Source organism: Anopheles marshallii, chromosome 3, assembly GCF_943734725.1.
Source record: "Anopheles marshallii chromosome 3, idAnoMarsDA_429_01, whole genome shotgun sequence".
Classification (NCBI taxonomy): domain Eukaryota; kingdom Metazoa; phylum Arthropoda; class Insecta; order Diptera; family Culicidae; genus Anopheles; species Anopheles marshallii.
Genome location: NC_071327.1, coordinates 9659338 through 9683247, shown reverse-complemented (window position 1 = coordinate 9683247; position 23910 = coordinate 9659338). Strand labels below are relative to the sequence as shown.

Sequence of the window (23910 nt, the reverse complement as noted above, 5' to 3'; positions counted from 1 at the left end):
AATTGGTTGTTTCTTGGGCACTTAGACTAAGTTGCCGTCGCTTGGGCAATGGTAGGGAAGCAGTTTTTTGACGATCGCTAAACTTTTCTGATCCACCCCGCACACTGATTACAGCCGAATTGCGTACCGGAGTTGTTTCGCGAGGTGACGACGCAATCGAGTGCGATTTGGAGTGCTGAAACCGTGTGGCGAGCCGATTACCTTTACCAACCGTCGTCTGACTGTTCCGGCCCGGTGTTAAGGAGCTGCGATCGCGCGAACGCAACGAAATGGAACATTCTGCCCCAAGCATACTGTTATAGAAGGAAGACGCGGCTGATGAGGTGCATGCCGTTGCCAAAGGTGCCAGCCCCAGGAGTCGATTGCAACCGACTCCCACATCACGACGACCCGGAAGAATGGGGGCGGTATCGTGCGAATCGGGTGAAGAGAGTAGCGTACAGCCATTGCCCGGACTGCCTAGCGAGTGTTGCTGTTCGACCGTCCTGCCACAACTGCTACGAATTGACGAATGATTTCGATGCGAATGGATACTGTTCTTGTTACTGTTGTTGTTATTTACGTTGCCTTGAATAGTTATATTTTGGGGGGCAAACTGCTAATCGCCGCGATGCGCATTACGTGGCGCGGGATTCTTACGATAAATGTAGACCTGCAGCAATATAGCAAGATCTAAGCTGACCTGAAATGGAGTTTAAAAAAAACCTTGTCAATCTAATGTCCCATAACTAGCATTACTTGGTCATTTATTTGCGACCGCTTACCTGCAGCGTACCGCAAATCCAGAATTGTGTGGGTGCATGTCTTAAAATAAAGTAACCAGTCTTAAACATATCACCAGCAGTCCACATGATCACCATGCAGATGCTCATCCCATGCGTAGATTTATTTTTATAGTTCCTTACAAACTGTGGAAGGCCTGCAAGTATATGTTGAAGGTGAATAAAATCGTTTGAATCATGTACAATTCACACTCATTTCAGCACTCACCTAACATTGCCTCGGTAAAGACGGCTAGGAAGCCGATTGTCTCCATGAACCAGGTAACGGAAAGCATCAGATACGTGATGACAGCACCGACTGCCCATACGACGAGCATAAAATCGAGGTACGACTGGAAATCCGTCCACTGCCAGAAGTAACGCGAATCGAAGTCTGTTGCATCCCCATGGGTGAAAGGTAGCAAAATCAAAGAAATCGTAAAGCATAGGATTGAATGGTTTAGTTTTGATTATTTTTTTAAGTGATACATGATTTTCTGCAAAATAAAATGAGGTCTGTTAGACTTAATCCTTTAAATGACAGCTTGCGGATGAGAAACAGAGGACAGTGGATATATGCATTTGGTCGTTGTGACAATGGGGATGGAGCGCATATAATATGATCGTTGCAAAGAATAAGATATTGAACCATACGTAACATTAAGTAATACACTTAACATGATGAAAGACATACACACACAAACACACTCACACAGACAGTCACTGGCCGACAGTTACTAATGTCGGGGTCTTCGAGAATGAAAAAGGGGATGGCGCACAAAACATGCAAACTAGCATCGTAAAATTCCTTTCGCGCGAAACACGCGCAATCTTTTGCTGCGCGCCAACAAATGAAGCTAATTTTTAATCACAGCCAGGGCACGTCAACGAAGGGACTGATTATTTTCCCTTTTTCTCCTATGTTCATTTGCAGATGTACAAAAATAAAGAACTCCCGCACGCAATACACAGGCGTTTTGCTGTAAATGGGATTATTTTCCTATGGCTAGTGCTTCCCTATTTGTTGGTGAATATATTCAACAACCATAACGTGGCTGCCATCGTGATGGATAGTAAGTTGAACCATAGAGACCCACAATGCAGGCGTGGCAGTAACGAACATTATTACTATTTACTTTATGAATGTCAAAACGAATGAATGATAGTTTGGAATTCACCATGTCGGGCACGTGCTTTGATGCCTAATCGTGCGGTTAGTATTGATGAAGGTGGTTCAGTAGTTCCAGTGGTACTCGCGGCTGACTTTACAAGAGCTTACCGGTACAAAATCCCTTCAGAACTTCGTACCAAAGACTCTCGGCAAGTCTTCTGTTTCCGAGGCACTACAAACTATTTATCCTTGGCGGGATAGTCAGACTAAGATAGGATAGTTTCCCAACCCATCTCCTTCAATTGCAATAAGAAACCTCGATGAAATACTAGATATTTGTTGTTCCAATAATAAAAAAAGGATTGTCAGATCTGCGTGCGCGGAAATGGTCCCAATGGACGAGGTAGTATACAATAACAAGCAATAAATTGAAATGGATGTAGTATCAGTAAGTCATGGTGATAATCCCGAAGATAGCAAAATTAATGTTCTAAAGCGTAAAGGCAATGAAGCACTATTTTGGAATTGCTTCCAATATTGCACAGCTCAGATTTTATGGAAAGATGATGGAATTGAAACCAATAAGGATAATACAACAGACATGTAATTGCCCTTCCCAGCAAATAATATTAATTCGTTTGATCGGTTAAAGATTTTTAACAGCTAGTAATGATACTGACGAAGAAATGCAAAAAAAAAAATTCCTATGAATTCCAATCTAATCGAAACCGATGGCAAGATCACATAAAATTACATTCCAAGTGAAAGGATCACACACTACTCATGATCCCCGGTTTGGGAACTCCCAGTCCAGTCTGATAAAGGGATGGATGCGTACAGCGTTCACAAATATAGCACGAAATGGAATTGACCTTTTATAGCCTTCCCCAGCAGTAGGACGGTCGAGCCAAACCCAAATCCAACGCTATTAATTTTATCAATCTGTCAATATGTGTGAGACCGGTAAGAAAGTGAAAAGCATTAGGGAGATACCGACCGTTCTATCTGTCTGTTGGTTTATCCACCTATTTTCAGCCCATCATTAGCCCCGCGAATTTGTGATTTTGACCGTCCACCTTCGATTCAACTTCACAGCCACGGTGACATCATTAAACGAATGCTTGATTGATGACGGCGAGAGCCCAACATGCGTTTGCCTTTATCTGGTTCTATCGATGGCATTTGGGGATGTTGTAAAAAAAAAATATTCACTCCACCAACGGGCCCCGATAATTTGCCATCGCCACACAAACTTCCAACCAATTCAATAAAACTAATGAGGTTTACAGTTAAAGCGCACCACCAGTGCTGTGAGCGTGAGAAAAGCTCTGCTTCCTGTTTTATGTCAGCGACCGGAACTGATTGACGTGATTGGTGGAAAATGCGCTATAAAAAAATGGGAGAGGAAAATAACAAAATACCACCGAAACATTGTTACCACGCGTTAAGCAACATGTCCAACCGTGATGGGAGACTTTGATTGAAGCTTTGAATAATGCTGAAAGTTCTACACTTGCCCTGCAGCTGTCAGCCAGGGGGGAAAAGCGCTTAACGTGGACGCTTCTAAGCAGCCTTACGGGCAAGGATTAGTGTACCAAAACCGCAGCATAATGATTTACTTTGCCGCGCCCATAAACAAAGGCACACACATTCACGATGATTTCTTGTACCAACAAAGTGACTTCCTTGTTTAGGATTTATGCTTTTCTTCACGCGAGAAGCGATTTAAGCTAACATTTGTTGTCTTATAACGATTGGATCGAAATTTCCGGTCGGAACCAACGAACGGCGGAAAGGCCAAGGAAAAAGGTTCCTGGTAAGGAAACTTTCACGACCTTTACCGAACCCGCATTGTGCTTGGTAAAGTTGATAGCTTTTTTAAGGTTACCACATCCGTTTCATTATTCGGGTGGAACATATTGTTCCGGGCCTGCCCGGGCCCGGTGACTCCTGCCCCCAAAAAAAAAAGGATGTATGGTTTTCGATTACGTTCGCTTGCTCCAATGATCGATGGTTGCTTATCGTCATGTGGGCGCGTGTGCTGTTGTATATTGATCTTGATTTTATTGAGAAAAGTGACCTTTACTGCCAATTCAAAGGACATGTAAGGGTGCAACATCGTAAGGGATTAAGATGAGGTTTATGTTTATGTTTTATGTTAACACATATAAATAAACAAATACTTAAGAAAAATATGATCAAATAGTTCAATAACACTGAAATTCTATAAAATATCTCACCAGCCAATAGTTAAAGTGACCTTGTTACATGATTCTAGTAGGAAAAAAAAATGACATATCAATTGCACTTCTCCCAACTATTCTATTAATAACTCTGTTATGGAAAACTCTTTTCCTATTCTATAGCGAATGTATAGCGGTGTCAGCCTTTTGTGTACCGTCCTTTAACGAGTTACGCAACGTTCAAAATAAAGTCACTGTTTGCATGGAACATGTATGCTCTCGGATTGCTTTACGTTGACCGACTCAACAGCGAATCTGCTAGCCTTTTTCCCTACCACGGTCTAAACGCCATTGAGCCCTTTTGGCTGTAGTAGTTGGTAGTACAAAAGAAACTGTTGATATTCGCTTAGTGTAGTCAAGAAGGAGTCTTCTTTTCAGCTGACTGTGGAATAGGTGAAGTCGCCTCAAACAGCACACAGCAAACTTAACTGCAAAGCTTTTACACTATTCTGTGGAAAACGTTATAACTTTTTTTTTTGCAGTGGAAAAAGAGTTGGTTTCCCGAGATCGTAAATTTATTCAATCATTCCACCCAGGTTGGCCAACGTTTGCTGAAACATTTCAATGTTCGTAGCGCTGCGTAGTCTTGTGGCACACGAGCTAGCTATTATCATTGAGCCACACACCATACGCCAACAATAACAGCTGGTGATTATTCCGTAGCTGGCAGGGATATTTAGCACATGAATCGTTCGCCGCGCTATGTATCCACAGTAAGCGGAACAAAAGTACAAAAGCTAAACATTACCAGCGACAACGCAAAGCAAGCATTCGGTACATAACTCTTTAAAATTTATGCGAACCCACCTGGATGTCGATCCAAGGATGGGGACAGGCTCGCGCTAGAGCATTCGATACAACAAATAGACGATGGCTTGTCCTTCCCCTAAATGTCACGAAAAGCTCAGTTCGGCTCACTGTGGTGCGATTTCATGCATGCATGGTAAATGTAAGTCGGCTTGCAAAACACTGGCTCATAGGTGAGAGCATGATGAGCCGGGGAACTTTTCCGGGGTTTTTGGTCACATTTACAAAGTCTCCGTATTCGTATTTGTTATATATTTCAATATGCAACCTACAATGTTGTGGGGCAAAGTATACATTCACCTTGGATGTCGGCCAACATTCGTTGAAACAGGACATGATGTACATAGCGCTTCAAACTATTGGAATATTCCATGCCGTAATGGTCTTTAAAGGGTACATGCATTCATGTGCAGCAATAAATATCATCCAGGGAGACGAAACCCGGGTACCCGTGAAAAGTTCATCGTGACCTTCAACTTTATCAAGCTCTGCCCAGCTCCAGACGGGATAACCTCAGTCAGGTTAAACTTTTACCAACACTTTACTGAACGGTGGATAGGGCGTAATTAGCTAATCAAAGCTTGGGTATTGCACACAACTAATTAAGGAAAATTATTGTCAGGAAACAATTCGCTATCTGACCGTTATTCCTCACTTAAGGAACAGTTAAGAAACATGAAACGGACATTAATCAACAGCTCGTGGAGCTATTGCATTTAATTGGCTCCAGAAACTCGTGCGTTTTTGCCGTCTACGCATTAAGTTACCAGACTAAAACTTTTTCGTATATTTTTAGCGAGAAAAGCACATACGCGTCGGTGACGTCAGTATATTTAGTGTTTTTTTGTTGTCGTTGGGAAAGCTCGACGGAATTTACCCGTTTGCCTAACGGATGCTAGAACTAGGAGTTACATTCTCCTACCAAAACAGCCCCCGGCAGTACGACCACGGTTCGGAATAAATATTCTCACTGTACACGCAACGCGAAAATGCGTCAAACACAGGCTAGAGAATCCCGAGGGAGAAGGGAAAGGGTCCATTCGTTACAATCCACCTACTGCTCCTCCCATTCGAAGGTCTTTCGCTAAGAATAGAGACCTACCGAAACGACCTTTAACAATGTTGGTAAGCCCTTGGGAATAGCCGAAACACTTAAATTAGTGAAAAGGACTCGATAAGAAAAACACTTTTTCGAGTCCTTCCCCAGTCACCACTATTGACGATTGACGGAAATGTGAAGTCGCTCACTGGAAGCACTCCTATAGAAAGGTGGCTTAGGGAAAGAAAGTAAGCGCAGCTGATTGGAAATCTTTGTAAAAACCATGGCCTGTTGGTGGCAGGCTAATCGAAAAGTGCTTCAGTCTATGTTAAAAGCGGCCGATGGGTCTTATGATAGTGAAGGACGCTTAGATATGTATGCTCTGAAGTAAAAGTTTCGTGTACGTTCGTTTCCCTTGGGGAATCAAAGTTACGTCAGCTGTTTTTCGGCGAAATCACGCAACATAAGTACGTTAAAAATATCGACCTTAAATTCACCAACATAGGTGAGTGCCTGTTTAAGGACCTTCCTTTAAAGACAGGCATACAATTAATAACGTTTGTATGATGATACTGTTACATTTCTCTTGGATATTGCAACTTATTTCAGGCATTGAATTCAATTAAATGATTTACAGCATAAACGAGGGAATATGGAATATCGACCTTCAACAAACAACGCATTGGACAAACATTTAACGTCAACATAAAATCCACAAGTGTAAATAATGATGATAAGGTGGTGTTCTCCCACTCGTCGCTCGGCAGATGAGGTTAATATGTAACGTGAATCAAATGTTATTCCTTATCTACTTTGGTACGTTAGTAGTGAGGAGGTAGGTTCCGTGTGCACCCTAGCACTACATACAATCGGGGCATGAATGATGTGTGTGCGGAATTTACACATCGAATGAGTGGAGTACGTGTACAACAACATCAAGCCTATGGTTCTTCCCCGGACGTACCCAGGATATAGTGACGAGATCGCGATTTCTTCAGCGTTCTTGACTGCCCACCAACGTCCGGCGGTTGCGTTACCAGGGCCGATCCGATACCGATGCTGGTGGTGTTGCTGAGATTGGCCGTGACCGTTGTCGCTGCATTGGCACCGGCGGCCGCCGCAGTGAGATTGGTGCTCGATGATCTGCGTATGTTAATTACACCACCTTCACCACTCTTGCCGAGCACCTCGCTAACGACCCCGTCCGTTCCTGTTGACAGTGGTTGAGATACCGTGGTGATTTTTTTTTGTTGTTTTTGCAAAGGAAAAAGTATATCATCGTTTTTGAGCACTCGTAAAGCACTCTCAGGAATTATCGAAGCATTGCCGTTACGAAAAGGGACATTCTACGGCCCTAGGAAAGCACGGAGCGAGGGTAGAGTGAGCAATTGAGTGCCGCACGCTTACGGGATGTGTTTGGGGAGCTTCAAGTGCGTTTGGGGTTATGCTACGAACGGCTGCAATGTGAACTAATGATACACTGGCTGAAACGGATTTTGCTAACAAGGCACGGGACAGATCGTCGAGCTAACAGAAGAGGAAAGCTAAACAAAATGCTGATTGATGAGATTTTGCTCAAGTAAGTAAGCATGGGCTAGATAAATATGTGGTGCGGGTTCACGGGCATTATGCACAATGTCTGCTTTCATATCTTCAAGTACCCTATTGTTCAAGGTTCCTCCACTTGAGGGTATCTGATAGCGCTATAAGCCATGCATATTAGTTTATAAGCTTTTGCAGCACAATTTTTCCAACCGAACATGAATAATTTTTACCATAAATTGTGCGAACTACTCGAAAATACTCGAATATCCATCACATTTTCTGGCTACAACGCCGTTTTGTAGCATCTTTCGCACAGTTCCTCAAAGGAGAACAACATCTGCACCAGTTGCAACTTTGCAAATGAAAACACTACTAACCTCATTCCATCCACTAACATGAAAGACATACCATTCTAAGCGCAAGACGCTAGAACTGCAACGAAAAAAATGAATTCGTTTCCCACAAGGACAATCGCGTCCAAATCAACAACAAACACATTGAACCCCGCTAGAATACGTTTAACCTTGTAGGAAAGCGTCGTGCAGCTAAAGCAGTGCAAAATTATGCTGGTTGATGCAAAAGCGAAATGCTACTTTCTACTGTGCCCTGTAACAGGAGTTAGTCTCACGGGGTAGAGTGTTTGCAAGCTTCGATTGAAAACCGTTTCTGTCAAGCTGTTCGGGGGGGGGGGGGGGGAGAAAAAAACTAGACCAAAGAAATGGAGAACGTTTCCAGCGCACAACCGCCGCGTGTGTAGGTTTTGTGCCGGGTTGTGTGCTTTGTTGCCTGCTCTAACAAGGTATTCCGCCGGAACCAGACGACCGCGACTAAGCTCCTGCTCATCAGGGATCTGGTAGTCTTTTGTACCCGTACCGCTTTCGAGCACTGCGCTGCGTGTAATGCGGTACCGATAGCGCCGCTGAAGCGAAAAACCACCTTGGGATAAAGCTGGGGCCACTGCTGCTGCTGCGGCCCCATCCGTGGTAGGATGCGGTACCGAACGGTATAGCGGAAGGAGTCGGTAATATAGGAAAGGGAAGCATTCGCCTGCGTTCGACTGCCCTTGCAGCGATGCAGAAGGTGCATTGTGTTAGCGCTGCACTACTGACCTGAAAAGACACGCTCCCGCATACGCATGATCGCATTGTTCCGGCGCACCTTCACGCACAGGTGTATCATCAGGAACATGGTTATGTTCATCACCACACTCTGCACCAGCAATGGAAGCTCGTAGCGGCTGGAAAACCTGCAAAGGGAAAAAGACGGAAAATGCATAATTAATTATCAATCGAGGTTCTTAGCTACCAAGCCGGAATGGAGTTACATGTTTCAAATCCGCTTTTGAGTCTTTATAATATGCCATTCGGGATTAATAATCTTTTTGTGTGCGGGACACTTTATCTTGAGAAGATACTGCAGAGAAAGGGATTAATTAATCATAAGATTTTTACATTCAGTCTCTTTGGTTGTAATCTCAGCGCAGACTCATCGGAACAAATTACCCGACTTTGCTAGGACCATCTACCCATAGGTCAATTAACTTTGACGGTTATTTGATAGTTCTTAATTTATTGACTAAAATTTAGGTTAAATTAACTCTAACTTTAAAAAAACTCATTTCTAATCCTATGTATTTTTATAAAAAAGAAAAAGTAATTAATTCTCACTGATTCCAACAACAACAATATGTATGATTTATCAGAAAATTATATAAATTTCATTGATTGTAAACTTAAAAGAAACTTAACATAAACTCAGAGAAATAGATGCTTGAAGATAAATCTACTATTTTGCATGCCTAGAATCGTAATGGATGATGCTCAACTTCATTTTCCAAAATGACACATGGAATGTGTGCTACTCAACTTACTTGGCATGAACATACAAAATGCATTACGTTACATTGACAGGTGGAAAATGCATTGCACCGCAGCCGCACACTCACTGCTATCACAACTAATTTAACAGAATGCATCGAGCCAGTTTCCCACCACAGCATTCGGCAACGAAACACGGTCGTACACACGAGATCTGTCTCTAAAAAGTATTCTGACGAGCATTTCAAGAACGCTTGCAAACCGAAACATAGTACAAATTTAATGACTTTCGTGTTGCAGCTTTAGCAGAAGATTGGCACAAACCTAGATAGAGTTCGTACGTTTATGATTTGCAGATGGTTTATTTTTAGGTCATCAGCCGGTCTCGTGCCCTGGTGTACGGTAGAGAAAATTCACTGTAAAGTGGAAGTCAAACACCGAAAACACTTCACACATTTTGCACATACGTTTGCTTCCGATTCCGTGTTCCGGCCTCGCTGTGGCGGTTTTCTTAGTGACACTCTTTACTTCTCGCACGGCACGGTTGCAGGGGACAGGTAAGTTAGACAGGCAACCATATGATGGTGACACCCGCTCCGTGAGATATTTTCGCCAACGGTGAACTGTGAATTTTAACCTTGCTTTGGTTGGATGGTCCCTTCATTCCATACAGTGGATTTTTAGCGCAGTTATTTATATCGATTTTCCACCGTCCACACAACACGGCATACAACACGGTTGTTGGGATTTATATGTGTCTCAAGAAATAATTGGGCCAGCACTGTTTTATTTACAAAAAAAAGTGTGTTTGTTGATTCTAACATCAGTGATGGAGTGAATATTTTGACCTAGTGCTAATTAAGTATCAAATTCACAATTAAAATTTTAATAATTTAATTCGGGATATAATTTAACTTTTATACCACATGCTTTACTCGCACTAATCGTCAACTCCCTCTTTAGTTCCTGAAGAATGGTTTCCATTTTTGTTATCGAAAAGGAATGCGTAGGTAAACAATCTAAAGGCTTCGTTTTATTTCACCTTTGTTGGATCGATGATGCCAAACTCGCTGCCCGTACACATATCTTACATCAGAAAACGAGAATTTTAATGACGATAAGTTCGTGAAAGTTAGATGCCAATATTTTTACTGTTAAATACACATACGATTTATATTAACAAATAGAATATATTTTAGTTTTAGTTTGGGTAAACTACATCAAACCGTTAGAGTAAGTTGTTAGAGTAAAACACATTTTTTTAGTTTTTGTCTGAGTTGGGATCCGTTTGAAGCTATTCGTAAGAGTGACATTACCACACATATATTAGCAAAAATACATAGTACTTATATCAAATTATTCACCTAGATAAGCAGCTGGCCAAACAAGCATACTGTGGGTAGTACACTATGGCGAAGTAAAGCGCTTGCAATCAGCTGTACGACTGGCGTCGTGGACGCGTCTTCACAAATCCCCGCAAAAAGGTCTGTTTGTAATGCTTATCAGTGACAACGGTTCGTATCCGTGCATTTGCGTCCAGGCGACCATTCGAGGGTGAGCAAACAATCAATAATAAATCTTGATGACTTGAGCAAATCAACGCGGAGAGAACTGCCGCTAGACGATAAGCCGTAGGCATCTCTTGAAGACGTTGGTCAACTTATCGTTCGCTACTGGGTGTATTTCATTTTTGCTCAGTTTTAGATTCCTTTGCGCTTCCTACACATGGAAGACTATGTAGGAATGAGGAGACCTCATTGCAGAAGGGTCTATATCGCACAGATGACAGTCGCTGATGGAAATAGAATCAATTTCTGCGCTTATTCCATCCTTCAAATTTAATGTAGGTCAAGTCCACCGTCAGATGGGTAATACTGTCTGCCCAATCTTTATCAGCTCGGGGCGCAACAAGTCAACAGGGTCATACGCAAAAGATAACTTCATCCGTACCTCTCGTTTAAAGCATTTTTTGGTGTGCTATCGAGCACCGAAAACTTCTACCAACTGCCTTACTTACCTTACTGCCGTCTGACAAAAGCTCTGAAGAAATAAGCCAATTAGAAGTTCGCCCTATAATTCACAGAGAAAGTCAACGGGAAGATGCTGCAAACTCAATAATGACAACCAGAGAGAACTTCTGTCGACCAAACTCCATTCGAAAACTTCTACCTTGACGAGAGTTTCCAGTTCTAAACTCGGATAAACGAACAAAAAAAAAAGAGTCAAGCAACTGCTTCTGCATTCTACAACGAGGTGCTCCTGTTATCCAATTGAGCTGAATTACAGCTAGGCCATGTTATGTTTTTTTATGATTTAATTCCGTGACCTCCGGAATTCCGTCGTTGCTTTTCTCCCCGTTGGGAGGATTAGCGCATATGTAGCTTCACTTAAACCAACCGTCAACTACTGCAATCGAGAAACCCCGTCGAAAGGGAAAGAAAGATGGACGCTTCGGTTGCGAGCAAGTCGATAGACACTTTGCCAAGCAATAATGATATGGAAGGATTTCTAGCCCTGGGATTTGTGGAACGATGAACTAAACGGTGCCACAGCAAATACGAATGCACGCACGAATAGACTGTTGATTCGCGGTCAATGTCGCATCGAGTGCAATGGGGACTCTGTTGGCTGTGTGCCGTACCGCCAATAAAAACTGTACCCACGAAAGGAAGGATAAAGCTGAACGAGCTTGTTTGTCCCTGGGAGAGAAAGTATAGTTCAATGTAGGAATACTTGCGCCAGCTTAAATTGGAGGCTTAAGAAAGTCCAAAAGAGTTTAAAGACTAAATTATGACAAGTTTATTGTTTGGTGCTAAAAAAATAGCTAAGTAAAACGTTGTGTTGTCTTCAGCTAACTGAAATTTAGTAACACTGACACAGAGAGCAAGTTTATAAATTTATAACGATTTTACATTTATGCTGATCGTAGTCACAAGTACGGACGGACTTCGCAAACGGCAAATATCGTTGTCAGAATAAATTGAATCAACCGAATGAATGAATCAATAGCCCACGGTGGTTCTGAAGCAACATGCAACCCCTCAATTCATAGATAAAAATTCGATTGAATTTGGGAATTAAATTAGAAATTCGCAGAACTTCAAAGCGTCTTGCATACGTGCCTTGGGTATAAAATAACGACATTATACGCTGTTATCATATCAACGAGCAATAAAATTTAACCCAGCAGCACTAAGCAAACTAAGTTAATCATTCTTAAACGGTTCGGGGGATGGGGGTTGTTGCGCTAGGAAGTAGACCCCCGGAGGTTCCAGCCGCTCGGCGGACTTGACTGCGAATATATTAAGCAGTGTGAGGCGAGACAGAGCGAGGGCAATGAATAATAAAATAGCTAAGAAGACGGCTCCATTTATGTGGACTTACGTAGCTGGAAGGTGTATTACCATTCAGACAGCTGCATCTACATCGCGCTGCTGGTATATACCCAGTGTGACTTACGAAATCTTTGATAAGTAAGATCGTTTTGAACGATTTATTAGCATGCCGCAACACTTGGAAGATGGTACCTTATCCGACACCATCTGAACCATCATAAATATTTGGCTTTGGGAGCAAATTATGTGTAGGTAGACGAATGTACGAAACATGTGTTTTGTAATTTTGTTGGAATTAACTCATCAAGCGGTCCTGCAGAGTTCTTTTTCTGTAGCTCAGTTACTTGTTCTAGCAACGGATGTTACAGCCTTTTTGGCAACTCATGTCACCTGTAATTAGTACCTGGTCTGTATCAACTCCTACCATTGCGTGATGTGCACCACGTGCCGATGCCACTCTTATCACCTCGTCAACCCCCAACTCAGGACGGAGCAACATTTCTAATTGGTTCATCTGTTCAGCAGCAATCAGCTGGCCACTTTATCCATCATCTCGCTCGTGCATCGTGTTACACGTCTGTCCGACCACTGACCGACCATCCGATACACACCCACAGCGCACTGCCAGCAACTGTTACGTTTAAACTGCAGGCACGCTCCAATAAACTGTTAGTGGGCGTCTGTGCCCGAACAATTTTTTCCCCCTTTTTTCCGTAGTACAAATCATCTAAACGACAAATTGCGTTGGCATCGACCAAGCGGCGGTAATCGATGTATTGCAAGCAAACAGGCGTACTGTCGGCCGATGTGGAGCGTAGTGCCATTTTTTCCCCCAATTTGCAGCCTCTCTCCCTAGACATGTCACGTGGTAGCCGGGTGAAACTGAAATTGAATTTACTTTCGACCAGGACTCTGTGGTAAAATTCAATTCTGGGCGAAACTTAGTAAATCACTAATGAACTTTGTGTCACCGGGCTGTGTGAGCATGTTGGACAGGAAAGAATACTGTATTTGCTACTTTGGTTCTACCGTGAGCATATTATTAACTTTTAATGGTAAAAGTTTTTCGCTAATTGAAACGAGTTGCTGTTAGAGTTGATGAAAATTTTGAGCTCCAAATAATAATTGCTAAAACAATAGTTTTGTTTATGAGAATAATTGATCTGTTTTAACAGAATTTATCATTGGAATTTGTTTTAATATGTTTTCTTCTGTCTTATAGTGTAACATGAACAATATCTGACGGCAATTTTAGACAACCGCACTCAATTATACAGCAATTTGAAAATAAAACTTCGCAGATGGTTATACTTTCCACATACGGAATGCAAACTAATGCATTGTATCGTACGCTCCTTCAACAAACTTTTTCGTTCGCGTGTAGTCATCGTTTGATTATGACAACTGCATCGATGGCGATGATGGCAACAGTTAGTTTGTAAATAAAGCAACAACAACAACACAACCACACCGCTCATGCCTTTAAAAGGAAACTGATGGAAGCGTGTTCTCTCCGAACATTACGTACGGATACGGTGTCGTTCGAAGAGTTCATCATAATCTTGGCTTTGACCATGAATTCAGCCCCATGCATGATCACAGAAGCGACGGTTGATGAGATCACGAAAACTGGTTTGACAGGAGCGCGCTCGAGGTTGTGCTAGCCATGATTCAGTCCCACTCAACTAGCAGACGCCGAGAACAAACTTTTCCCTGGTTTTGGGACCGATATTTCACGTCACCGGTCTTACGATACAAGCTGAAAATACAGTGTCTTATCGAGTTTGGCAGCCGAGAGTCACGGCAAATACACATATATTACACAAGTTTAACCAACGAGCACAACCAACTTTTTATCTACCTAGAAGCATTGCAGCCGATACATTTCGAACAAAAAATATGATTCCTGATGAATACAACCAATCGTCGGGATGTTAACATAACATTTAAGAAAACAATTTGTTCACTAGTGACAACATATCGAACAAACAAGCGTAAAATAGTCCTTTCCCAACGATGAACACAATTACAGACGATAAAGCATCCGGCAAACATGATTTATTCATGCGTGCCATACTTCTTGTCACCTATCAGAGGCTCTCGCACAAGTGTAAAAAATGGAATGAACATATAGATTTTCTCAATTAACGCCCAGACAATCCGGGAACATTCGTTGAGTTATGGAAAAGGCCAACATAACGCCCATCACTTCTAGCACAATTGACAGCTGTGAAGCTTCATTAGCAGTCTCTTTCAAACCCTACATTAGTCGTCAATTGGTCAATGGATTGTATCATAAGAAAGAATACCAATACAAAATCATATAACATTTTTTTTTGTACCTAACAATTATTATTATTGGCCATGAAGGCTAAATAATCCTTTCGTTTATCTACTTTACTATCAAGATTGGACACGTGCAAATTCCTTCGCTTTGAAGCCAACCCCGTAATGTCATTAGTGAAGTAAGTGTTTTTAAGGTACTCCTTCTCTAGCAACCGCATTCGTGCGATGAAAAGGTTCTTCCTCACAAAATACCACGTTCCCGACCTGCCCGACCGGAAAAACAAGACAGTTTACCGCGCTCTTGCCCATGGCATAGGCATGTCCTGGTCAGCGTCTACGCTTCCCTAGAACTTTGCAAACTTTCAGGTAAGTTGAAGCGGTAGAAGGTCGTAAGGTGGGCAGAGTAAGAGTAAGGAAAAAATAAATCAATACATATTAAAGAAAGACGAATACGGTGACTTGTAGCAAATAGAAGCTACAGTAAACAGTAGAAAAGGTAAGATTTTTGCACTGAACACCACATTCTGACCATTCACAGGCACTCAAAAGGAAAGGTCCACGGTAAAAGGTGCAAAGAAACGGAAGCAAGCAATGGTGGCCAGTGATAGCATTGGCCCCCTACAAGTATTGGCAATTCACGCATTAGCACGTGCTATGCACCTTTCCGTCTTCAATTTCTGAACATTTGTGCCTTGTAGCTTTTCCACCAGCGATGAATAATACTCTACCAAACGCGCACACATGCAGAATGCAAAACAAAAAAACAGTCATACCTAATACTCTTTGGCTTTGCTTTTGCGTGAAGCGAAACGGTTTGCGTAAGGCAGGTTGTACATTTTATCACGTTTCCACGACGTCCAAAATCAGCTATTCACCATCGAGCTGCGCTGCCCAACGTTATTCCTCACCTCACCTTCATTGCGAATTCGAGGCCAGACTGGGTGAGAAACGATCCGAAATCAAACCTCCGTCCGGTACGCTACGGATGGGTGTTGTGTGTTATCGATTTGGCTACCGCCCGGCCGCACTCGGAATTTTCGATCAGCTGTTGCCGGGCTGGGAAACTATCGGCGAAATGGGGTAGCCGACGAATAGGTGGGCGTACATTTCATGCAACTCATTACGGGGTTATCATCAACGTCAATGGTTTGTTAGTGCAATTAAGCGTTAAGTTGTGCGAAATAAACGTCAGCGAATATTATAAATTCAATCGAGGTTCGTTCTGAAATAATGCTACAAGAGGAAGTGAAAATATATTGATAAAGAAGATAATACCTATACAACTATTTTTGAAATCCAATTGCTATTTTTTTTTGTATTCTATTTGAATTTCAGGACTTAAAGTCAAATAAATTAAAGATTAACTTGTTCTTGCACTTCGCAATTAAAATAACCAGGCCTACGTTTAATTATATTGGGTCGAGAGGGAACGGGTTGTTCACGGAGGTTGGCTAGCTCAAGAGCGCTCAGAATTAGTGTTGTGTCTAATAATTATTTCGAGAAGAGTCATTCATTTGAATCTTTAGTGAGGAGTCATTCAAATCAGAAATAAACTCTCAAAAGATCCATGAATCCTCAGAGCAGTGGCGGATCAGTGCCCCTTAGAGGCATGAGCGAAGCGGGGATGCAAGACGGAAAAGCTGGAGGTTACAAATATTGAATAATTCACGTGTCTTATAGCGTTCATGAATCTTTTAAATAGAGGTTCAGTTCAAACCTCCCATTAGCAGTAGCTCCCATTAGAATACCATCTGATCTAGAATACTGTTAAATTAAATAGGGGATTTACAACTGTTTAAACTCATATTAGAAGATAGCTAATAACAAAACATTGTAGTTTGTTTATCGATTAATTATCGTTTACACTAAAACTTCCAAATTCAAACTGTTTCAAAACAAGTAGAATCATTCTAAACCAATTCGTCTTATTACTGGTGCATCATGCATTATTCTACACGCCCCAAAATCTCCCATTGATCGTCCGGTTATCGGCCCGGCCTACCAACAATCGGATCTATCCCTTTTCCGGGCCCCGAATGAACTTCAACACGTTCGCAGCCGTAGACAGGCAGCGTATGCAAATTTGCTCGCACGTTTTGCACGTTGGCCGGCACTATTATTTGCACCTTCTGCCTATCCGGGCGAAGGTATTCGCATCCGCACTTACATCGCCACACATACAAACACGACGGGGCGCAGTAATTTGCGTCCATGTTGGATGTTGATGTGCGCGCAATTGTGCTTATTGCGTTTGTTTCCATTTGTTTTAACACCTCGTAATCCAACCTTCCGCGGCGGTGCTACCGTGCGTATTGCCGCACCGTTCGATCGTACTAACTCTCCACTCCCATCTCATCGCAAGGGCAGCGTTTAGCTGAGGAGTATTTTCTTTTGCTTGCGTCCCACACACCTCCCGCGAGCGGGATTGCGGAAGGAATTTTTGTTTGTTGCATTTCCCATCCAACATGCCCGCTATCGGTGGTTAGTTGGACTAGTTTCTGTGGTCCCTTGGTCTTATCGCGCTCATTTTCAACTTATCGTCAGCTATTATCGAGGTGTGGTGGCAGCTTTCGCAATCGAGTGCCTATCGTGTGACCCTGCTCCTCCGAGAGTGTGAGTGTGGTCCTCCGAGTAGACATGGCGATAAAGTGTGAGTAAGCATATTTGATGATCAACCAGTTGATTCATTGTGTTTGCTGTGCTTTTTATGGGCGGAATAACAAAAACGTTCTATCTGTAAATAATAAAGTATAGTTATATTCTAGCAAAAAGTCCCAAAGATAATATCCGTTGTTGGAAGTACCAACACCAAACACAATGGTCATTGTTGTGTCAATACAACAAAAGATTATTGTAATTGTGATTCAACCTTCTTATTTACGAGTTCTTCAACAGCTGTTAAGCTTCTGTTTACGTTATAAATAATAATTAATAATGATAAATAAACTAAGTAATTTAATTACCCCTTGGGTTGGTAGTCAGAGTAAATCGGGACCATATTAAGCAGCCATTGCGGCACGGTTAGCATTATGTTCGATTTTACTCTACTTATTCACGCATTAAGTCAAACGATAAACAATCGAATCGGCTTATAGGATGACCGTACAAACACCTATCTATACATTCCATTTCATCATCCTGGAAGGGCTTGGAGTAGACCAACCCAAACGAAATGCCTGCGATAAGACGAAAGATGGCTCAGGTCAGACTCGAATGCATGGGCCGAAAGATAGCCGTAACGACATGCGAAACGGTTGTTGGGACTATTGGGGTTGGGCTGTTGGGTGTTATCTGATGCGATATTTCGTTCGCTTTTTATTAAACCTCACCAAAGCCACAACCACATCGCTTCTTCGGCGGACATCCGGACGTTTTCCCGAGCCAACGGAATGTTACCTTTCTAATTTTAATACAACAAATGGGCCGGGCACCATTTTTCGTGGGTGCCCGAAAGGTCAGACATTCCGATAGCGTGGCCGTTTGGTTGGTGCTTCAAATTTGTGTCCTTGCAAGGTTAAAGGAATATTATGTATTCTCTCCGGAAGCCACAAACCGACGACAGGATCGATCGATTTGTGGTACACAAAAAGTCAAAGCGGGATTATAAAGAAGGTTGTCACCAAATACTTTCACCACCCATTTGTTAATCCTCACGGTACGCTAAAAGCGTTTCGTTCTGCCGGTTGGAGAGTTTGAGCCAGTGACATAATGCTGCCGCCTACAACTTATATTGGGAAACAGATTAACGAAACTACCTAAAACGGCTACTTACCAGAAGAGAATTCGCAGTGTGTTGGCCACTAGAAGTGCAAGGCAAACGTGGAGGGAGAACCCTTCCGGGTCTTGCGTCTGTTTGATTTGCCGGTATTGCGGAATGTACGGCAACACTCCTCCGACGACCATGAACGATGCAGACGTCCACCCAACCAGATGGCCCACCGTGAGCCCAAGCTCATCGTTAATAATCCAATCCATCGCGCAAGCCTGTTTTTAATGTCGTCCTCCAACCATGTACCCGGGGTGACCCGTGGTTTGTGTCCGATCTCTCCTAAACACAATCGTTCCGCCCTTCGATTTGCCGCCCGACGATGTTTGAGAAGACGTTGTTTTACAAAGCAAAAGAATGGTGGCTATTTATTATAGCATCGCACAGGCTCCGGTGTCCATCCGCTCTGGACGTTTCATTGAAGAGCCGGCGAAGGTGGTAAGCTGCTGGTAAAGGAGTTGCACCCTGGTAAACGCTTTGCAGCCTCCGGGCGTTTGCATCGTCTGCTCCGTATCCGGTGTCTTGAGGTGCTAAATCCTTTTCCTGCTTCTTGTGGGAACGACGATAAGGACGTAGATCTTGAAACGAAGAATTGCTGTCCCACTGGAAGGACAGGCTTGATTTTGTGTCACTGTCTTTATTTTGTTTACGTTCGATGTCTTGATCTTGGACGCACGGAGCTGTTTTCCCGTGCGTTTCACTATAAACCACAAAATCGTAGACTACTTTGTTCGTTCGTTCGCTGAAGATGGTGGTCAAGCTCACCCCATGGAGACAGTGGAATGATGTACGACAGCATTACACGAGCCGCCTTGACACGGTTGCTTGACGACACTCTATCGCTTCCCTTTGTGTGATAGAAGCTGTGTCTCAGTGAAACAGGGCCCTCTTTCGTTCACCAACGACACAAACTCTTTCAGGGTGGATTGATTTGAAACTTACTACAGTGATTACGATGTGAAAACTGTTTTTTTCTTCATTCGGTCTATTTTAGCCTTCACTCCCGGAACACTGATAACACACGTGAGTTAGGACGGGAACTTTATACAAAGGCTGGGGAGGAAAAGTAAACACGCAAGATTAATTCCACGTCGCCTTTAACCCGACACTTGGTCCAACACCACCCAACCCTTTACCCGTGAAACCAAACACTTTTCCATCAACCATCGATGCCGGTACGTTCAAATGAACACCAAGTCGCACCCACAAGTGTTGCCGATTTGGTTCGCAGACCTTTTCCGCGAGAGCGTAACGTACCAGCGTCCCTCGTTGGCTCTCTTCATTTTCCCTTGCTTTGGTGCAGATGACTTTCTTTGGCCTCGTTTCCTCGTTGGCCGATTTGCCGATTAGTAAGCGTTGTATGGTTGTGGGTCAGTGTTTGTTTCATGCGTCGGGAAGGAAAAGCGAGTCCATCATCACCGGAGTGACGCGGTCGGCGACTTTCACGGAGCGAAAATCACGTTCACCACGGTGGAACGATGAAGCAACACACCAAAAAAAGACACACAGGAAAGGAAAGATCACTCACAGGTTTTTCGGAGTATGGGAACGTATTTTTAGCACACCGACACAACGCGACATGGATGACGGGGGTATGGCTTTTCCGAGCCGTGTTTTCACCTTAAACTTTATTGCTTGTTTTGTGTTACTTGAACAGCAAGTTCCTTCGCTGGGAAATGAAAACTCTGGGAAAGTCCTAAACATTTGCGTACTACACCAAACGTTCAAGTAGTTTTTCGTTCACTTGGTTCCCAGGCTGATCGCAGTGCGAAACATTCTGGCGAAAGACTAGTGACACTCTGCCAACCGCACTACGCGAGCTTCTGATGCGAAGCGGGACAAAGAGCTTACTGATAACGAATGTGATCCGTGGGCCAATACGCGCGACTGGACGATTACTTTTTTTTTGCTGCCCACAAGCGACGGCACTGTTCACGGCCGTGGTGGTACGTTTAGCTTGATGTATTTTACTTCCACTTCTTCTTCGCACTGCCGCACTATGACAACAAACAACGGGCCAAAGCAGCGAATTTTATTGACAGCAGCAAATCGACGCTGTCATGTGTTCACTGGTAAATTTGGACCAAATTGAAACCGTGCTGCCCATAGTTCACAAAACAGTTTCAAATTTGAATTAAAATACACGATTAGGTGAGCTAAAAGGGAACTGATAACAAAAGATTCCCAGATTCTTCCAAATATGTTTGAATGATAGTGTAATTTCGAATGAATTTTTGAAGTTGAATGAAAAGTTAATCATTATTGCAGTTGTAGATTACGCATGACTAACAACCCATAGTGGCATACAGCTTTGTTCACAGCACGCGTATACACTAAATATCTGTTTGATTGCCGTAAATTTTAGTCCGATTCTTATCATTATCCTAGAATCGTTCCAAAAGCTTAACAAGGCTAAGCAGAACAAATGCCTTTTTATTTTGGAGTAATGCCAAAATTTGAATTTTGAACATTTATTAAAAGCCTTTCAATTGCACTTTTGCAATCCAACTTTTTTTTAAATGAAGACTTTCATCGTTAAATTCCTTAGTTGTAATTATAAGTAATCTTTTCAACAATTTTTAGCAGTTTCTACAATAATGCACATTTCTGCAATAATAAGGCGATGTTTTTCTCTCATCAGGCCTGTTGACGTTCGTTATTGGTTTTTTGTCGATTGGGAACTGATATTTTGACGGCTCGGTATTGTAAACAAGGCTGGAGTAAAATCTATTGCCGGTTAATAGTTTTATTTATTACAAGTTATTTGCAATTTTCATCAACTTTACAGGCATTTATAGTTGCTTTAAGTGATTTTATCGGAAAAGTTTGTCCATATTACACATTGCAAGGTATGAAAGAGAGTTCACCTATTCATTGTGGTTATCACAAACGCATGAAACGCTGTAGTGTTTACATAATTATCCTTCCTGAGGGCGAATCTTTTAAAATCGTACTGTATAATTGAATATAATTTCAGAATGTCGCTGCTGGCACTCGGTTCGTTCCTAGTCAAACAACGCCACGTTTCCAGTGCTCTATTGCGCTGTTCGGCATCGATCCCAAGCATCATCCTGCATCGTTCGATAAGCAATGCATCCAAGCAAACATCATCCTCCCAATCCCTGTCAGCGGGAAGTGATCGCACAGACGTATCAACCGACGTACGGCCAATCGGTGAACGGGTGAAGGAAAATACAAAAACGGCCAGCTATATGGGCGTAATTCTGCTCGGCGTTGGAGTAACCGGTCTGCTGTTCTACGTCATATTCTGGGAACTGTTCTCATCGGACAGTCCCAACAATATCTACTCCGAGGCACTGGAACGGGTAAAGGAAGAACCGAGGGTGAAAGATGCGCTCGGCGCACCGATCAAGGGCTACGGAGAGGAAAGCCGGCGTGGTCGGCGAACGCGTGTTGCACACACCCAATACGTCAAAGATGGTGTCGAATACATTCGAATGCAGTTCTTCGTGCAAGGATTCCGGAACAGAGGAACGGTCCATCTGGAGAAACGCAAAACGGAATCCGGCAGCTATGAATATCGTTATCTATTTGTGCAACTGGACTATAACCCTCACAGTCCCATAATACTTGAGGACAACAGACTGCAGCAGGATTCGATGCGATCGCCAGCCGGTACTGTGCCGCAACCTTTTCTGTAAAAACTATTAAAACGAACTCTGCAACCAGCTTGTGGGAGAGGAACTTCCTTCTGTTTAATTATATTTATCCTTCCACGGTTTTACTTCTACTGCGCGCAGATAAAAGTTTTCGAACAGATATTGCTTAGTTTTTTCAATCAACCACAGTGAGACGAGTAGCAGGGGAAAATAACTTCCCCAGAACTGACACAGCTTCCACCATAGAGAATTTTTGTAGAGAAAGATCATTGCCCGGCTATCGGCACCTCCGATAGCGACCTCGATTTGTATGCGTATCGATCCAGAATCATCCATCGTCCAGTCCGTACGCTGCGTGTGATATTCATAGTATGCCGGGTTAGTGCTTTGTATCATCGTGAGTATTCGTCCCGGCTGAAATCCATCGAGAGTAGTGTTTTCATTCGGATAGTACCGATCGCTGAAGTGAGATTTTTGATGTCGCATAAAAAACGGGCACTGCAGTGTAGCGGTTTGTTGCGCTTGCATGAATCCATGATGCGTGACTGTGCCGGACTCAAACTTGCGTCTCGGTGCTTGTACCTTTTCCAACGAAACAAACGTCGGTACGACGAAAAAACATTGTGACTAGAGTGATTGAAATAAAAAGGACGTTAAATACAGCATGGCTAAGAAAGCATTCAACTATCTTACCGATACGGTCGCTTCTAGGAAGAAGTAGAACGTGTAGAACGATAATCGGGTTGCAGTGTTAGGAGGGTTGAAACTGATCCCGACCGAAAGATGATCCAGCACCTGATCGTGATCTGCATCGATGGGAACCACCTGTACGTCATTGCACGAATGCTGCTGTTCAGTGAGCGAGTTGTACGATTCGAAAGAGCTGCATGTTACGACGGTTGACGAACGTTCGTCGGCATCTTCCATTTCTGCCGTAAACAAATAATCGTACAGAAATTTCATTCTGGGCTGCTCGTACACTGCGCGGTGCTGGTCCCAAAGTTCGCCTTGTTTGATGGACGACAGCAAATAGTACGGTGCGACGAATGCAGTCACCGTTAGGGCACAGATCACGATTGTCGTCGTGGAGCATAGTTGATTACGATATTGAATGTAAATCGATTTGCTGTAGAAACTGAACAGTTTCATGATCCGTTTTTACCTTCCCGTATGTTTGTATAATGTTAGTGTGAAGTTCTCTTTTCACATTTACCATGTTTGTTATTGATTGGTTGCTATGGAAACGACGCGATTCAACAACGATACTAGCGCCATCTATGTTATTTCGAAGGAAGTGCTTTTGTACATCGCAACGAATAAATTGATTTGTTACAAAATGAATGCTATTTTGGTTTTTTTATTTTTTATTTTCATTCTGGAAAACAATATCAACAATACAACAGTATCTCCAGATACATCAGTCTGTTTTGCGGCGAATGAAACGATAATACTCACTTAAGCACTTACTCGGTATCTAACAAAAAATCCTAGCTAGAAGCTAGTTGCAGCTTAGCATAATCCTCATAACGACACAACAATCTAAAAAATGCATCAACACACCCACTGCGCCAACAGGGGGC

General features: G+C 42.8%; 3 protein-coding genes across 4 annotated transcripts; 1 reads left to right on the top strand and 2 right to left on the bottom strand.

Moving 5' to 3' along the window:
* Nucleotides 1–598: 598 nt before the first annotated feature.
* Nucleotides 599–18919, bottom strand: LOC128711970 (solute carrier family 66 member 2). 2 transcript variants are annotated; one of them, XM_053806862.1, is made up of 6 exons: nucleotides 18717–18919; nucleotides 8616–8752; nucleotides 6926–7171; nucleotides 991–1155; nucleotides 765–919; nucleotides 599–682 (listed from the first exon to the last, which is right to left on the bottom strand). In XM_053806862.1, exons 1-6 carry the CDS (start codon nucleotides 18917–18919, stop codon nucleotides 599–601), a joined length of 990 nt encoding a protein of 329 aa, XP_053662837.1. The 2 variants fall into 2 exon arrangements, with proteins under 2 accessions (XP_053662837.1, XP_053662838.1); XM_053806863.1 differs by lacking the exon at nucleotides 6926–7171.
* Nucleotides 18920–21688: 2769 nt separating this feature from the next.
* LOC128714246 (mitochondrial import inner membrane translocase subunit Tim21) lies at nucleotides 21689–22372 on the top strand. The gene has a single exon (XM_053809120.1). It carries the CDS (start codon nucleotides 21689–21691, stop codon nucleotides 22370–22372), a length of 684 nt encoding a protein of 227 aa, XP_053665095.1.
* Nucleotides 22373–22426: 54 nt separating this feature from the next.
* On the bottom strand, nucleotides 22427–23479 carry LOC128715076 (uncharacterized). The gene is made up of 2 exons (XM_053809959.1): nucleotides 23024–23479; nucleotides 22427–22957 (listed from the first exon to the last, which is right to left on the bottom strand). The coding sequence occupies exons 1-2, from the start codon at nucleotides 23477–23479 to the stop codon at nucleotides 22427–22429; spliced, it is 987 nt and encodes a 328-aa protein (XP_053665934.1).
* Nucleotides 23480–23910: the final 431 nt, after the last annotated feature.

Coding starts and splice junctions, on each gene's coding strand:
- LOC128711970 (XM_053806862.1), bottom strand. CDS start 18,919: ATGGATTGGATTATTAACGATGAGCTTGGGCTCACGGTGGGCCATCTG. Junction 1,156..6,925: donor ATCTCGTCACTATATCCTGG/GTACGTCCGGGG, acceptor GGGATGCAACAG/ACTTCGATTCGCGTTACTTC. Junction 920..990: donor CTTTACCGAGGCAATGTTAG/GTGAGTGCTGAA, acceptor ATATACTTGCAG/GCCTTCCACAGTTTGTAAGG.
- LOC128714246 (XM_053809120.1), top strand. CDS start 21,689: ATGTCGCTGCTGGCACTCGGTTCGTTCCTAGTCAAACAACGCCACGTT.
- LOC128715076 (XM_053809959.1), bottom strand. CDS start 23,479: ATGAAACTGTTCAGTTTCTACAGCAAATCGATTTACATTCAATATCGT. Junction 22,958..23,023: donor TCCTAGAAGCGACCGTATCG/GTAAGATAGTTG, acceptor CAATCACTCTAG/TCACAATGTTTTTTCGTCGT.